Source organism: Nanorana parkeri, unplaced genomic scaffold, assembly GCF_000935625.1.
Source record: "Nanorana parkeri isolate BGI_ZX_2015 unplaced genomic scaffold, ASM93562v1 scaffold1533, whole genome shotgun sequence".
NCBI classification, from domain to species: domain Eukaryota; kingdom Metazoa; phylum Chordata; class Amphibia; order Anura; family Dicroglossidae; genus Nanorana; species Nanorana parkeri.
In genome coordinates, this window is record NW_017307801.1 from 276003 (window position 1) to 293985 (window position 17983).

General features: G+C 46.7%; 1 protein-coding gene across 1 annotated transcript; it reads left to right on the forward strand.

The window, feature by feature from the left end:
• Positions 1-200: 200 nt before the first annotated feature.
• On the forward strand, positions 201-14174 carry PIGR (polymeric immunoglobulin receptor). The gene is made up of 11 exons (XM_018570446.1): positions 201-315; positions 3030-3374; positions 5459-5785; positions 6388-6714; positions 6848-6867; positions 8401-8725; positions 10057-10150; positions 11371-11486; positions 11698-11817; positions 11929-11951; positions 13958-14174. Exons 1-11 carry the CDS (start codon positions 258-260, stop codon positions 14033-14035), a joined length of 1833 nt encoding a protein of 610 aa, XP_018425948.1. The 5' UTR covers positions 201-257; the 3' UTR covers positions 14036-14174.
• Positions 14175-17983: the final 3809 nt, after the last annotated feature.

The window sequence follows — 17983 nt, forward strand, 5'->3', positions numbered from 1 at the left end:
TTTCCTTAAATTCTACTGCAGCTTGGTCTTGGTAAATGTTCTCCTCTAATTTTGGAAGCGTCTTGCCCCTTTTTTTTTATTCTATATCTATCCCATGTTACGTAAGTGGCCAAGTGTATCAGTTCCTCCTTCGTGCTCATAGATCCTGATTCAGTATTTTTCCTTTGCCATAGATAACCTTCTCATTGTTCTTACAGATCCAGTAAACTGGGGACCAAAAACAGAGAACCGGGTCCTGCTCTTCATTCCGGCTCGCCATGAATACCGCAGTGTTTCTCTTTGGGTTATCCTGCGTCCTCTTGATCCCCGGAGCTGGTGAGTTGCCTAAAATAATCAAAAGGGAAAGTTTCTTCAGGGAAGTGTCATGAGTCATCACTGGTGAGCTGTTGATATTGCCCAATAATTCTGGGCGGCTACAAAATACTTCCCCACACCTTGCGAAAAAAGATGGTTATCATTGGCGCGGCTTCTGGAAAAAGGTGAAGGCATCACGTGCCATTGAAAATAGGCATTCGACGGACGCTTTATGGTTGATTGTTGGAGAAGACGATGGGGCGTGGGATAGTTTGTGAAAACACAACGTTCTGATTCTAATCTGGTATCACCACGTTGGTAGACAATCAACATCTGTCTAGACACATTCCGTGGGGATTGGATTCGGGTGAATGAGTTCTCTGTGTGGCTGTCAATACTGGGGTATGTTCCTGACCCAACTTAGAACTGAGGAAGCCACTTGGATAAGTTGCGAAACGTCGTCACCAGTTGCATGTGACTCACAGGCACTAGTTATGGATGTTACGACAACCTTTATTTTGCCCTCTTCTCTCCCCCTTTAGGCAGTTGAAGCTGCATGAATCAAGCAGTAGTAAAAAAAAAAAAAAGGGGGGGGGCCCCAAGAGCTTTTTATTCATATTGTGCTAGCGATCCCCTCCTTTGATGTCCAGGCTCTCCTCCCTCACGCTTCCATCTACGTCCCGGTCTTCTTATGAGTCTTCAGCTATTTGATTGGCCAGCATGCAAGCCTCCCTTACATAAACAATGTATCATTCTCAATATCCTGAAACAAGCCCCATTGTCTGCAGACCTCAATAGCTCAAAGTGAAATCTAGACACAAGTGAGTGGATCAGAGCAGTGACGGACGGTTGCATCTGAGGTTTCAATCGGACAAAGGCAGCCTAAAAATGCACAGCATCTGCTGTGTTGTGTTTTTTAGCAATGGTGTCACTAGGGGGGTACAGGGGGTGCAGCGGGGCCAGCCCACATCCGGGTGACACTAGTGGAGGGGTACAGTCCGTGTACCCATCGCACTCAGAGCCGCTGCTCCAAAAATGGAGGGTGGATGCAGCAGGTGTCAGCTGGTGGCTTCCAACAAAATGTCAGTAAAGGATGGACACCGGCACTCCAAGGCAAGTTCAATACGTGTTTATTAACATACTAGTTCCAAGTAGAACACTCTATACAACGTTCCAGGGTCTCACAGGATCCACTTCATCAGGCAAACAAGTGACTTGTTTGCCTGATGAAGGGGATCCAGTGGAGGGGTGACACCAGTCATTTTGGTGTCACCCCCTCTGAAAAGTCAGGCACTCGGTCGTGGCATACCTTATCCTACCGGGTTAATGTCCCCTCCTAGCTCCGCCGGTGTCCATCACCAAGGTGACCGCCGACAGGTATCACCAAGATGGCTATGGATGCACAATGACGTCACGGCAGGGTGTCACCAGGTACCCAGGGCCGAATTTCCCACAAGGCCAACCAAGGCCCGGCCTTGGGGCAGCAGGGAGTAGAGGGGCAGCAGGGGTGTGGAATTCCTATCTCCGGATGCCTGGGACATTCAGTTCCGGGCGCGGGGCGGCTAGTTGTTTTCTACATTTAGCCCGGCTTTGGGCAAGCAGAGCTAAATGTACAGCGGGGAAGCCGCCGCTTGTTTTGTACAAGTGATCCGACGATGTCGCTGAGATCACTTGCATGCAACCTGCAGGTCTGCTGTTCTCTATGAGGGGGCGGGTTGGCGGGTAGGGGGGTGCATTGAGGAACCTGGCCTTGGGGCAGCAGAGAGAGTAAATCCGGCCCTGCCGATACACGCTCCGGGTGACACCCGGCCTCGGGACGCTCCTGGTTTCTAGCTAGCCCATAATGCTCTGGGAATCATTTGCCAAGTATTTAATGTGCATGTGTGAACCAAAGACTGTGTGCATATTGTACAAAAACAGACAAAAAAAAAGAGATATGATTTTAACTAGGGATGCACAGATACCTTTTGAGTACCAGTGCCGATACTTGTCAGCTGGGATCGGGCTCTGGCGCTCCACCACTGTCCTGAAATCATTAGTCTGTATTGTTTTAGAAAAACTGTCACATGACACTAAACAAAAATGTATCAGTACTCGTACTTGTAAGTACTCGGCAAGTATCAGTACTCGTACTCGCAAAACTGGTATCGGTGCATCCCCTTACATATATTTATAAAAACAAAATCATACATTGTAACTGAGATGTACAAATCCCGGGAGCTCCGTGTGCTCCTTACAAATGACAGCGGCCTCCTAATTTTTGAATTTTTCTCTAGTGTCGTCTTGGAGCTCAAAAGTATCGGTACATGTACTCGTACTTGTACCGAGTACTGTACTTGGTATCTGTGCAACCCTAATTTTAACCCTTTTGTGACCAGAGAGAACTTATGCCTAAAAGCGCAAGCAAAATTATCATCCTCAGCCTGCATCAGTTAACTTGACTGTAATAACTCTATGGCTAGTTTGCAAAGCAAAATAAGTAAAGGAGCCAAAAGGTGGTCCTGCCGTGCTCATGTGTTAACAAGGAACATGCTGATAGGAGGAGAAAGCGGGCTGACAGAGAGATGAGCATGCTGGCAGGGGACAGGACTTTTCTACTCAGGCTATGGCTGCTCTAGAAAGAAATGAACTGTAAGACTTTGCTGACCTTTTGCCTTGATGCACCTGGAATGTATTTAGCTGTTTTTTTTTAAATGACAGATTCATGTTTTCCATCATTTCCTGTTTCATCACAGAGTCCGATCAAATTGCCTGTCCGAGGCAAGTGACGGGGACGCAGTACGGCAAGGTCTCTTTCCAATGTTATTACTCAGGCAATCCACCGGCCAACAAATACACCCGCAAGTTCTGCTGCCTGCAAGGCACGCGCCCCGGAAGATGCAAGAACACGGTGGTTTCTGACAGCGGCTACACGGCCGACCGCTTCGCGAACCGCATCGAATTGCTGGACATGAAGGAGAAAACCTTCTTTACTGTTACCATCAATGGATTGGAAAAGGGCGATGAAGGCACTTACATATGTGGCATTGGGTTGGATGACACCCGGATCAAAAACGTCGTTACTCTGTCCGTTGTTGAAGGTAATTGTTACGTCGGAGGCAGGCAACCCCACTGACACCCCAATTCTGCTCAAAAAGGTTCACATATCCACCAGGCTCACCTTAAAGCTGAAGTTTAATCTCCTTATAGTTTGCCTTCCCTGCCCATCCCCCCCCCGCCCACCCCATCAACATGCTAATGACATTTTTAAAACTAATGTTTCCATTTTCAATACAAATCTTATTTTATTTGGGACTTTGTGCTTCGCAATGCAGGCAGATCATGACTGGTGGGAGGGGCCGGCAGGGTGATGTACATAGCTTGCTGAAAACATCACAGCATCCTGCATCAGTACTTTCGCCCTCAGCCCTGATGCAAGCAGTGAGCTGGCTCTTGGGAGGAGTTATAGGGTTGCCACCTTTTCTTCAAGCGAAACCCGAACACACTCTAGTGACCTGTGGACATTTTTTGGGGAGAATGAGTCGTGGCTTATGCATATGTAAATAGCGTCACCCATTCATTTGTAAATTTCACAGTTGAGACTATTTTCAGTGGGGGGCCAGTAGCCCCTATCTTAATTTTGGTTGCCCCTGTCTGCCTTGCCTCTTGTGTCCGGGTTTCTGCTGCCATGAAACCCGGACACAGCATTCCAAACCCGGACTTTCCGGGTGAATCCTGGACAGGTGGCAACCCTAAGGAGTTATGCAAATATTAAAATGCCTTGATGTATGGATATCAGTCTGGAGCAGTGGGCGGTCCAAGGCCGGCTGTATTTGCATGTTTTTTTTAAGCCCGTGGATCGTGCATTGAAACACCCAAAAAGTGAACAAAATAAGTGCATGTGAACACACACAGAAAAGTGCACAGAAGGGGTGCAATCTAAAGGGCCCGTCTCCCAAAGAGTTCCCTGATTCCCCGGGGCACAAGACTCCTGACAAAGACAAGGCACTCGTGTCTACCTGGCTGAAACCAGGAGGAACCATTCCTTGTGGTCAGCCAAAGCTGAAGGGAGACCCCCGATTCAGGGGAGTAAGGAACCTAAGGGCCACACATCCTTCCCCTAGACTTCAGTGCCACACACCCTCCATCCTGTGGAGTGAAAAACACATAACAAATATTGAAAGGTGCACATACAAAGTGAAGAAAAATAAATAAATGCCAATGTGCCTTGCGGCCCGGTAATAAATATTACCCCTGGTCTCAGCCGAAAGGCCTAGCCCATAAGGTCGATGTGCATCAAAAAGCAAAGGTGTCATGGCCAAAGTGCCGTTCACACAGTGGGGTCCCAAACTCATAGTGCTCCTAGGACACCCCTGGGTCACCACTCCAGGGGGCTTGAACCCCACAGGCTTCGTGCCTTCCCAGCCGATGGCCAGAGAAGGTAGAGCCGTCCAAATCAGGAGGAATTGGGCCCTGCCAGATCCCAGCACCCGAGAAGTACTCCCGACCCCCACTCTATACGTGAGTGGACGCTTACTTCGGTTTCCTTCCCATAGCCAGGACCTTTTAGGAACCCCCATCACCAGGCAGCATACTCATATTCCAGCCATACAAGCCATAAGGCCAGTACAGCGGCTCCTTTCCCCTCCGGCACACTGATAAGAACAGATACTACACTTGATCTTGTATTTGCATGTAGACCACCCACATGGTATTGCCCAACTGTTTTGCTGAACCTCCGTGGCTGTGCCCCTGCACTGTCGCCCTATCACATACACATTCACTGATGGTGGACAAATGTGGCTGTGCCGTCACCCATAGCACAGGCATGGTCCATCGTTGTCATTATCAGGAAGCCGGTCAAGAGAAATGAGGAGCAGCTGTAGTTCGAGTGAGTGCAGGTAGACAGGAAGTGAGGCTGGAGGAGATCAGCAGCACTGATATCCAGTTAGAGTTTAGATCTCCTTAATTGCTTTGCTGAAAAAAAGGAAAGGAAGAGGTTTGTTGCTTACAGACCTCAATAGCTCAAGCAGGTCAAGTGAATGAACCCTTGTATGGGCAAACCACAGGCTTATGCTGGGCTCAGAAGGGTGGAGATTTAGCCACATTGTCCACAATGAGCATTGAAGGTTTTTTCTGTGGCCCCCAGTGGTTGTTACCCTTTTCTCCATTATTTCTCCACTAGATTCCGTCATCACAAAGGACGCCGAGCTGATCTATACCCAACTGGGGGGCACCGCGATCATCAATTGTAAATATAATGAGCCGGCCACCACACAGAGGAGATACCTGTGCAAGGTCACCAAAAATGGCTGCGTCAATGTCATCGACAGCACAGGGAGGACAGGCTCCAGTTACGACGGGAGAGTCACAGCTGACAGCCAGAAGGAGGGAATGTTCATCGTCAAAATGGTGCAGGTGCGGAATTCAGACGCCGCGCACTATACCTGCAGTTCCGACAACCCTGAAGACTCCATAGATGCGCCTACTTATGATTTGAGAATCAACGAAGGTGAGACAACTGCTATGGACATTCGATACATTTAAAAAAATAAGGAAATGTACAGCTAGTGTAAGTACCCGAATCTGTCCCGATATTTGCCTTTGAGCATGCTGACGGGAGGAGAGCGCAGAGGGATAGCTCATCCGTATGATGTTGATTAGTTGCTGTCCAATCACAGGATGAGGTATGGGTGACCTATTAACTACAGTAGAGAAAAGTCAGGTCACATCAGTCAGTCAGGTCAGGTGCCATCTGATGGGGCCGTGTAAATCTCAGGATGGCTGGACCAGACTGCAAGCCCTTTGGAAGATAAGAACCGTCCCATATACATTCTCCAACTCCATGTTGGCTTGAGTTCAGCTTTATAATAAAGTAAATCCAAATTCAACTCAACAAAAGTTGACTTGTAGGCAGATATATAACATTAACAGTTAATCCGGTTTTGTAGGCTTTAGAGATCCATGATATGTAGTCCACATGCAGCTACTACAAGTACCTTTTCTATTAGCTTCCTGAATTTCCCGGCTTGAGGTGCTGCTTTTTTGGGGAAATTCAGGAATAATGGCCTGGTGTACATAAGTCAATTCTGACTCACTGTCTATTTTCTGCAGAGACGGATACTCCTCAGGGGTCCCGACGATTGACCCCCAGGCTGGGAGGGTCCCTCTCCGCTGAGTGCAATTACGACCCCAAAAAGAATTACACGAAGAAGTTCTGGTGCAAACTGCAAGACGGAGTCTGCAATCCGATCATAACAAAGGACGGGGACGTGATGGACGCCTACGAAGGAAAAGTACTCATCCATGACAATTCCACGAGCGGCTTGATGCAGGTCCTCATGGACAACATCTCTAAAGAGGACGAAGGCTGGTACTGGTGTGTAATGGCCAATGAAATGCATGACCAAACGTCTGCCGTGCAGGTCAGGATCTCAGATGGTGAGTGGGGAACCTTAAGTCCTTGGTCAATTGTTTCCTTCCTTAGATCGAGGGAGGGTAGATGCTCTGTCAGGTTTTTTTAACTGCTCTCTAAGTCCACATTGGGTGGATTTCCTCTTTACTTCCTGTCCAGGGGACACACAAGGCATGGCTGTAGGTTGAACATCTTGCTTCCTTTCCTTGTCTTATTTTTCAGCCCCTAATGGATTCTCCAAAGGACTACATGGAAAATAGAATCCTATAGATGTCAAATGTGGCACATCTCAGGCCTCTGTCCTGCTGGTCCTGTGTCCACAGCTGTGTCCCGGGATCACAGCATCATCCTTAGTATTAATTAGGGTTATTGTGTCTGTGAGTGGGTGGCTCCTGCATATTTAGGGCCCGGATTGCCCAGAAAGTAGGCGTGATACTGGCAGGACTGCCTAGAAGTTGGGCATGTTGAGTGTGGGCCAAGGATAAGAGTGTCCTGGGGACTGGGACTAATATGTTGATAAGAATGGAATCCAGAGAGGTGCTCAGAGCGGAGCTCGAGATGTCATGTGGACATGAAGTGAAGGGGCATTGGAAGTTCAGCTTATAGGAGAGCCCTGTGGGGCATCTTGACAAAAAGTGATGGGACACAGGAAGTTCAGCTCATACTCGAGATGTAATTTGGACAGGTAACGAAGGGGCATTGGAAATTCAGCTTATAGGAGAGCCCTGTGGGGCATCTGAACAAAAAGTGAGGAGACAAAGGAAGTTCAGCTCATAGTAAAGCCCTGGGTGTCACTAGGACAGGAAATACGGGGTAATTGGAAGGTTAGCCCATATCTGAGCTCTGGATGGAAACCTGGACAGGAAGCAATTGGAGATATCAAGTTCAGCTCGTGGCAGAGCTCTGGGTATCACTGGGACATGAAATAAGGAGAAACAGGTAAGGTGTCCACCTTCCCAGCTTGGCTGTTAATATAGGAAGTGTTGCCAATATTACTGAAGAGAAACAGATCAGGAAGCAAGTATTTTTTGTCCTGGGTGTCACTAGGACTGGAAGTAATATGGGAAGTTCAGCTTATAGGAGAGACCTGTGGGGCATCTGAACAAAAAGTGAGGAGACACAGGAAGTTCAGCTCATAGTAAAGCCCTGGGTGTCAATAGGACAGGAAATAAGGGGTAATTGGAAGCTTAGCCCATATCTGAGCTCTGGAGGGGCACCTGGACAAGATGCAATTGGAGATATCAAGTTCAGCTCATGGCAGAGCTCTGGGTGTCCCTGGGAGATGAAATAAGGAGAAACATGTAAGGTTCCCACCTTCACAGCTTGTCTGTTAAAATAGGACTTGTTGCCAATATTACTGAAGAGAAACAGGAATCAAGTATTTTTTTCCTGGGTGTCACTAGGACTGGAAGTAATATGGGAAGTTCAGCTCAAGGGAGAACCCTTGGTTTGACTGTGATATGGAGATATGGACACATGAAGTTCAACTCAATGCGTAGCATTGGGTGTCCTCAAGACAAGAAGTGAGGGACACAGGAAGGGCATATCAAAACAGAACCCTAAGTGTCACTAAGACAGGAAGTGACGGAAGATCACCCCATCTAGGAAAATACAAATTGTTCTATTCTGAAAAAATAAAAATCCATGTTAGTTTGGAATTCTGTGACCACTGACTTAATTTCACCAAAAAGAAAGATTTTGTATAATATAAGTTGTATCTTTCTGCAGAAAATCTCCCAGGACTGTCCGGAAGCAGACTTGTCCGAGCGGTTGCCGGTGATCCGGTTAAGCTCACCTGCTCCTATCCCTGTCGGTTCAAAAGTACCAAGAAGTATTGGTGCCTTTGGAGCAACCACGGGTGTAAACCTATGAGCAACGTGGAAGATACTCAAGATACTCAGTTGCCCACCTGCAAGACCGAGGAGCTGGCGCTCAACATCGAGTCCGTATCCCAAAAGGACAGCGGGTTCTACTGGTGTGGTGTCAAACATGACATCAGATATGGGGAAATTATAGCCGTGCGCCTCATAGTTGAAGGTGAGTTCTGGTCGCAAGAGAGGTATTCTTGTTAAAAAGTTAAAAAATGTAATAACAGTTGTATAAACACGTTTATGTTTATGCCCAAATACACCCAAAAGATAATCTTCTGTGTGTTGGATAGCCATAGACATACACTATATTACCAAAAGTATTGGGCCCCCCCTCCAAATCATTGGATTCAGGTGTTCCGTGACATTTCCTGGCTACTTAATATTCCGCGGTCACCTGTTACTGGTATTATCACAAAGTGGAAGCAACTGGGAACAACAGCAACTTAGCCAGGAAGTGGTAGGCCACGTCACATCACAGAGCGGGGTCAGCGCATGCTGAAGCGCACAGCGCGCAGAAATCACCAACTGTCGGCATGAGCCAATAGCTACAGACCTCCAAACTCCATGTGGCCTTCAGATTGGCACAACAACAGTGCATAGAGAGCTTCATGCAATGGGTTTCCATGGCCAAGCAGCTGCATCCAAGCCGTACATCACCAAGTGCAATGCAAAGCGTGGGATGCCGTGGTGTAACGCACGCCGCCACTGGACTCTAGAGAAGGGGAGGCGTGGTCTCTGGAGTGACCAATCACGCTTCTCTGTCTGGCAATCCAATGGACGTGTCTGGGTTTGGCGGTTGCCGGGAGAACGGTACTTGCCTGACTGCATTGTGACAAGTGTAAAGTTTGGGGGGGGGGGGATTATGGTGGGGGGTCGTTTTTCAGGGGTTGGGCTTGGCCCCTTAGTTCCAGTGAAGGGAACTCTTATGACATCAGCATACTAAGACATTTTGGACAATTTCATGCTCCCAACTTTGTGGGAGGAGTTTTGGGATGATCCCTTCCTGTTCCAACATGACTGCGCACCAGTGCACAAAGCAAGGTCCATAAAGACATGGATGGGGGAGTTTGGGGGGGAGGAACGTGACTGGCCGCACAGAGTCCTGACCTCAACCCGATAGAACACCTTTGGGATGAATTAGAGGCGGAGACTGCGAGCCCGGCCTTCTCCTCCAACATCAGTACCTGACATTACAAATGGTCCAACATTCCCATAGACACACTCCTACACCTTGTGGATGCCTTCCCAGAAGAGTTGAAGCTGTTGTAGCGGCAGGGAGGAGCCAACGCAATATTGAACCCTATGGACTAAGACTGGGATGTCAGTAAAGTTCATGTGCGTATAAAGGCGTCCCAATACTTTTGTAATATAGTGTATGTTCAACCTCTAATGCCGACAGCCATTTTTATTGTCAAGGATTGGAGAGAGTGATGAATTGCTTTGTTGTTGTTGACTAAATCTTATCTTTTCTTTTCTGCCTATCTTTTCTTACCCCAGAAGCACCAAGGGACATAGTCAATATCAACGGACGGGCAAACTTTGGTGGAGGCTCAAAAAATGTGGAAGCGGTTGACAGTGACACCCCTCCCAGGTTAGTCCTGAATTCTTCTGTGGAGACATCTGTTTTACACAGTGCCAGTATGGTGCAGTAAAGTGTAGAAGAATGATCAGCCATTTGGTGGTGGAACAATTGGAAGTAAGTTTCATGAATGAAGTGTCCAGAGAATACAATGCTTGTCCAAATGTTTCCATTTCCTCATAGAACTGCTGGGAGCCCAATTCAATGTGTTAAAGATGTCACCAGCACACCATATTGAAGTGAAGAACACGTCTGTTGGTTTTGGCATGAAGCGTCAATAAACAGACGTGTTCTTCACTTCAATATGGTGTGCTGGTGACATCTTTAACAAGTTTCAGTATTGGCGGCGCCATCCGCGGTCACTTCAAGCACCCACGCTGACAGGAATACCCGGTAAGAAGTGCAGCAGGATTCTGAAATACATATGTCCTAATTCAATGTGACCACAGGTGTGACTTCTTGTCCATCAGTCAGCCGTTCTGGGCAAAACCATCACCTTCAGAGGCCATCATCACATGTTTTTTTTTTCTCTGGTGAATGCAGCCCGGCCCCTGGGGGTCATGCTTCAATCACAATTTAAAGCAAAGGAGAGAAAATTGATAGCCACCATTGTCACCATAGGCAACACTATACCCAGTGTATGCAAAGCCATTGAAGACTATGTAAATGGTCCTGGTGACCCTTTTCTCTGGAACAAAAAGTTATGGGGGATTCATTTTTGAGTTGTCACTGGTACACAGAATGATGGAAAATTCTGCAATGGATAAGCCTGTCCTTGTGAAAACTATCTAAAATTGAATATTCCATTGATTTGGAGGCTCTCCCTCTTACTTCCTGTTACGTTTCTGGGACAGGAAGTAAAGGGAAGCAAATCTTACAGAGGTCTTAGCCATTCCCTACTTTATCCAAAACCAAAAAGTTATTTACTTGGCCTCACATACGCTTAAAAGGGGAAAGAGTTTTCTTGTTATACTCTTAACTCTACAGCCTTCTATTCCCCTATCGACCTTAAATGCCACCCATCATATTGACAGGTCAATACAAAGACAGAGATGGAAGGGCCGCCTTCCAGGACTACCAGTTTAAGCTTGAAAATCAGATTCCAGCCACTCCTCCCCAACTAAAAAATTGTAGGTGCTTGACCGACAATCATCCCCTCATTCAGAAAGTTTGTGTCTCTTTAAGGCTTTGTGACTCTTTATTGAATACAACTTTTCATGGTCCATTTCCAGCACCGACAGCAGCAAGAGCGGAACCGTCACTGCCGCCGTGGTCTCCGTGTGCGTCGCTGTATTGGTGGTCTGTGCTGTGTTCTTATTCCTCAGGTTCAGAAAAAGGAAGAATACAGGCAAGTGTTACCATTTGTGAACATAATAGTTGCATTTGATGGGTGTCATGCTGCTTGGTAGCCCTCACTACTACTAGTGTCCCCTCCAACTTCCTGAGCCGCTCTCATGTTCCCGGGTCGGTGAATTAGGAATGAAATCAGCCAGTGGCATTGGCGTTCCCAGCAATGGCAGCCTTCATATTCCCATTGTTATGTCTTCTTCCCTCCACAGATTTGGTCTCTGTTGGAAGTTACCGGACTAATATCAGCATGTCTGACCTGGACAACCATGTTGGAAAAGAGAACCCGGTGGCAATCGACCTGCAGGAAACTGATATCGGCCGTTCCGGAGGTGCGAATCTTTTTGCTTACTGGCCTCCAAAGCTGATCTGTTCATGCAGAACTTTCTAATGTTTATTTCTCTTTCTCTTGTTCTTCCTTTTGGTGCTGTTTCTACTTTTAGGTTCACCGAAGTCAAAGAAAAAGGTAAGTCAACTATCCAGACAGCTCACAGAAATCAAGACATGATGATGGGGATTTACTAAAGGCAGGGATAGTTTTAGTGCACTTGTGCCTATGGGCAGCACAGGTAAAGGGGCCGCTTTTCCCTTTGTTAAAGCCCGGCCATATCTTTTTCTCCCTATCATGAGTAGAAATGTCGTCTTCTAAAAACATAATGGTTTGTATGAGTACCGTCTGCATATTCCTGCACTGCCCTCTTTATATTTCTATTTTTAAATATTATTTATATTTTCTGGCACGCCATTCATGTCTCAGGCCACATTCAGCTTGCAGGACGCCATGGCAGGGGGTCGTGATCTTCCGCATGGCTGGGTTTGAGCAACTCACATCCTGCCTAGATGGTCAGGGTAGTAATAGGAGGAAGTTGCAAACCTACTGAAGTCAGGAATTATAAATATCCACTCTGTGCATTGTGTTCTTATGTTCACATTGGTTACATTGTTGTGGCAATCATGGATTTTAAGTTTGAGTAACCCCCCCAGAAAATCCCAAACTTAGATTCACAATTGCCTGCCATTGTCAGTAGACTGGGTCACTTTATGAGCTGCTTCTTCACTTCTGAGACGGTCTAAAAGAAAAACAGTAGATTATGGCGCAGGAATTAAGCAGCGGTATCTTCTGGTGTAGAAGTGCTTTGTTTTTGGAAAAGTGTCCTTAGGGAGGCGGTGAAAAATTAGGGATGAAAATATTTTTGGCAAAAATCTAGTGACACCAGTGGTTTACCATGTTATTTGGTGAGGATGGGTTTACCTTTGAACAGCCAAAGTTGAGCTGAGCTTGTCCAGTTGCTGCAATGGCACATACAATGAGTGCAATGGCCTTCCCAGTGGCTTGTCTAGTGGCTGCAAAGACTCCTGCAATGACTCATCTAATGGCTGTAATGATTATTCAAAGACTTACCCATGAGATCAATAATGGCTGCAATGGCTCATCCAATGACTCGTCCAATGACTGCAATGGTCTATTCAAAGAATTTCTCATGACTTGACTAATGGTTGCAATGGCTTGTCCAATGGCTCATCCAATGACTGGTCCAATGACTGCAATGGCTTATCTGAAGCATTTCTCTAGAGTTGACTAATGGCTTGTACAATTGTTCATCAAATGGCTTGTCCAGTGACAGAAATGGATTGCTCAATAGCTTATCCAATGGTTTGCCCGATGCCTTGTTAAATGACTTGCTCAATAGCTTATCCGTTGGCTCGGCCCATTGTAATATTCCCCATCATACCCTCAGGGAACCCATGGTCTCTGTCTTAGCTGGCAGTGGTTCTACCTGCTGAGCCACCTTAGAACCTTGGATGGCTCCTTGCCTAGTCTCCTGTGTAATCCTCAGTTAAACCTAGTTTCTGCTGAACTCCTTGCACCTCCCTTGAACTTCCTATTTAAGCCACGCCTCTGCACTTCCTGTTTGCCAGATTATTGTGCTCCTGCCAATATCTTGCTTCCTTGCTCCTCCTGTGATACAATCTACTCACACTGCTACCCGTGTACCGACCTTTGGCTGCTGATTCACCGACTACTCTCATCGTCTTCTGCTACATACCTGATACCTTTGGCTACTGACCTCGGATTGATCTCTGACTACGCTTCCGCCTACTCCCATACTACTACCGTCTGCTTGTGTACCGAACTCGGCCTGTTTGACTAGGACTTTGCCGGCTGTTTCAGTTATTGGACTCTGAGCCTGATCCCAGATCGTGACAGTAATGTCCCATAAAGAATATCACACATTTTAGAAAGGCAGAACTCAACAGTAGCTGACATCAATAAATGATTTAAATATATTTCCTCCAACCTCTTACCCCAAATGCACCTGGGATTGTCCAATATTGTTCACTCTTTGCAGTCATCTCGGTAAACTATAAATCCAAAAATCATGTATAAAACTAACTCAGCCTCTTAGGACTTAGGAAACACAGTGTTGGATAATCTCCTCACCTTAATAACTCACATATGTATCATTACAGGGATCCCGGGAGGACCTGGATTATTCCTGCTTCCTGATCAATCATGTTGGGGTCCCAAATGAGCAAGTAACCGAATGATGGGCTCCTCACCGATTCCATGTGTTATTGGCCATTCCTGCATGCTAGAGATCTGTGCACACTCCAAAATGATGAAATGTAAATAGCTCCAGGAATCAATGATATATTCTGCTGCTATAGCTTTAATGTGGTACAGCCTGCGCGACATGAATTCACCATGAACAAGAATGTCATATCTTATACTGAGAACATCTTAAAGCTTAGTCCTTTCAAAAGCAATATTTTAGTTCTAGGTGTAGTCTGGTGGGGTGTGTCCGTTCCTGGCTTCTTATATGTCTTGGATACGCCAACAGTGAGATCTTGCTGCCATAGTTCCTGCCCGCCTGGAAGATTTAGGCGTTGCCGCTAACCTTTGTGTGTCCCAGCTCCTCCTATTACATTCTTCATTCTACACAATAAATACAAATCCAGCAGGGATGGTGGGAACCCCTCCTAAGGGGCACAATAGGTATACAGACCCGGGAACTCAGCACAGGGATCTCACCAATAGAAGTATATAAACCCTGCAAGAAGAAAGTGATCTGTAATTCCCAAACTATTCTAAATCACGCACAATTTTACAAATAATAATAATAGTAATGAAAATAAATGGATGAGGGTGAAAGCAAAATGTACGCTTAGTGTTTCGTGTTTCTATTTTCTGTATTGTAATGGGTTTGTAAATGGGTATATTCATGAAAAAAGCAAAAGATAATGATCCCACTTACAGAGACAGATCCTTATTCCTGAAGCAGAAGCTCCATGCTCCATCCTCTGTACAGCTCAGGTTGTGACAGCTGACACAGGAGCGATGCGAGTACCGCGGTCCTGCGTCACTGATCAAGGAGCAGAGCAGAGAATGGAGGTTCTCCGCTCTGCTCCCCGCTCTCCATCCTGAATTGCCTTGCCGTGGGTCCCCAGAAGAGCAGGGGACCCCAAAAGCCACAGCTAAAGATCACTTGTATAAAACAAGCGGCGGCTTCCCCCGCTGTACATTTAGTTCTGCTTGCCCGGAGCTGGGCTAAATGTAGAAAACAAATCCCTGTCCGGCGCCCCTTCAGACCGGGCCCCTCCCCTAAGTGGCGGAACGCCAGGGCCCGGTCGCAAACGCGACCGCTGCGACCCTGGTAGTTCCGCCAGTGCGTGTATATCTTCCAGCACCTGGCTGTCTGCTCCCAAAATCGGCCCTTTATGAGTCTCTTTTATAACACTTTCCCCCAGGCTGCTAGAGTTTACCTTTAACCGCGGTGGTGTTTCCGCCCCTCCTTTAGCCTGTTGAGAGTTTTTCTTTTTCTGCATAATGATGGCCGGTTATTTTAATAGAGCGAGGCTATAAAAGAGAGAAGAAAAAAAAAAAGAGGAGTCCAGAGTATAATCCGGGGTACACCACCTTCTACTGAACACCTCGCGGTTCTCTTTCTTTCCGCAGGATACACTTTCATTTAACGTTACAGATCACAGGGCTGCTGCTCCTCATTAATAGTATTCCAATCCTTTTATGGTTCCACCTGACATAAGATAGTGATTATCTCTCTGGCCCAAGGTCAACCCAAGAGATAAGCTGGTCGCATTCTAAAGTCCAGTAGTAGGCCTCCAGGCCGACGCTATCTTCACTTTCTCCGTCTTCGCTTTTATAAAACCTTTCCACAAAGAGCCATATATCTATTCCTTCTTAACGACTGAGAACGCCTTGGTCACCTCTTCCTATTTTTTGTCACTAATCACGGGTTCCAAGCAGCGGAGAAAACTCAGCAGAGTGCCACGGCTTTGGCTTGACCGCAAACCTGAATGTGAGGGCATACAGTGCTAGAAAGCAACTTTTCACTATGTAACCCTCTCCTCTTCATTTATGTCCCAAGACCACACATTATCTATCTTCAACAGCGCCAAATAGTAATTTGGTTATAAATTAATATCTGTAATTCATAAACTGTTCTAAATCTCATACGATTTTACTCTCCATCCAGAAGCAGACCTCCGATTAAGATTTACACACTCCATACCGAGATAGAACCCCCGCACCCAGAGACAGGCCCTCCATACTGAGACAGATCCACCATCCAGGGACAGATCCTTCATACAAAGATGGACCTTCCATATTGACACAGACCCCCGGTACAGAGACACGTCCTCTATACTGAGATGGACGGACCCCCTATACTGAGACAGACGCCCCCATCCAGGGACAAACCCTTCACACCAAGACAGGCCCTCCATACTGAGACAGATCCACCATCCAGAGACAGAACCTTCATACAAAGATGGACCTTCCATATTGACACAGACCCCCGGTACAGAGACAGATCCTCTATACTGAGACGGACGAACCCATCCAGGGACAAACCCTTCATACCAAAACAGGTCCTCCATACTGAGACAGATCCACCCTCCAGAGACAGATCCTTTATACTGAGACAGACCCCCCATCCGAGGACAGACCCTTCATTACAAGACAGGCCCTCCATACTGAGACAGATCCACCATCCAGAGACAGATCCTTCATACAAAGATGGACCTTCCATACAGACACAGACCCCCCCCTGTACAGAGACAGATCTTCTATACTGAGATGGACGGACCCTCTATACTGAGACAGACCCCCCCAGGGACAGAGCCTTCATACCAAGACAGGACCTCCATACTGAGACAGATACACCATCTAGAGACAGAGCCTTCAAACCAAGACAGGCCCTCCATACTGAGACAGATACACCATCTAGAGACAGAGCCTTCAAACCAAGACAGGCCCTCCATACTGAGACAGATTCACCATCCAGAGACAGATCCTTCATACAAAGATGGACCTTTCATACTGACACAGACCCCTGTACAGAGACAGATCCTCTATATTGAGGCAGACCACCCATCCAGGGACAGACCCTTCATACCAAGAAAGGCCCTTCATACTGAGACAGATCCACCATCCAGAGACAGATCCTTCATACAAAGATGGACCCTCCATACTGACACAGACCCCCAGTACAGAGACAGATCCTCTATACTGAGATGGACGGACCCCCTATACTGACACAGACCCCCCCATCCAGGGACAGACCCTTCATACCAAGACAGGCCTTCCATACTGAGACAGATCCACCATCCAGAGACAGATCCTTCATACAAAGATGGACCCTCCATAATGACACAGACCCCCAATACAGAGACAGATCCTCTAAACTGAGATGGACGGACCTTCCATGCAGACACAGACCCCTCCTGTACAGAGACAGATCTTCTATACTGAGATGGACGGATCCGCTATACTGAGACAGACCCCCCCATCCAGGGACAGAGCCTTCATACCAAGACAGGCCCTCCATACTGAGACAGATTCACCATCCAGAGACAGATCCTTCATACAAAGATGGACCTTTCATACTGACACAGACCCCTGTACAGAGACAGATCCTCTATATTGAGGCAGACCACCCATCCAGGGACAGACCCTTCATACCAAGAAAGGCCCTTCATACTGAGACAGATCCACCATCCAGAGACAGATCCTTCATACAAAGATGGACCCTCCATACTGGCATAGACCCCCAGTACTGAGACAGATCCTCTATACTGAGACAGACCCCCCATCCGAGGACAGACCCTTCATACCAATACAGAGACAGTTCCCTCCCACCTCCCATGCAGAGATATAGGTTTCATGTTCTGAGGCAGCCAGTGTCTCCCTACAATTATAATATTTCAAATAATCACAAATGTACCTTTTATCATTTTCTTTCTGTTGGAACTTTCTTTTCATTCACATTTTATTGATTTATTGATTTCGGTGTTGATTTGGTCTTGCTGTAAAACTACCGCTGTGCTTACTTGCAAAATAAAAGTGCAAACCAAACTTTCCTCCAGTCGCCAGATTCTGCATTTCTTTTTACTTTGGTCAAAATTAAATTATTGGGTTCAATAAAATATACAAAGAGGAAACTCAACCAAAAAAAACAAAAAGTGTAAAAAGGTGAA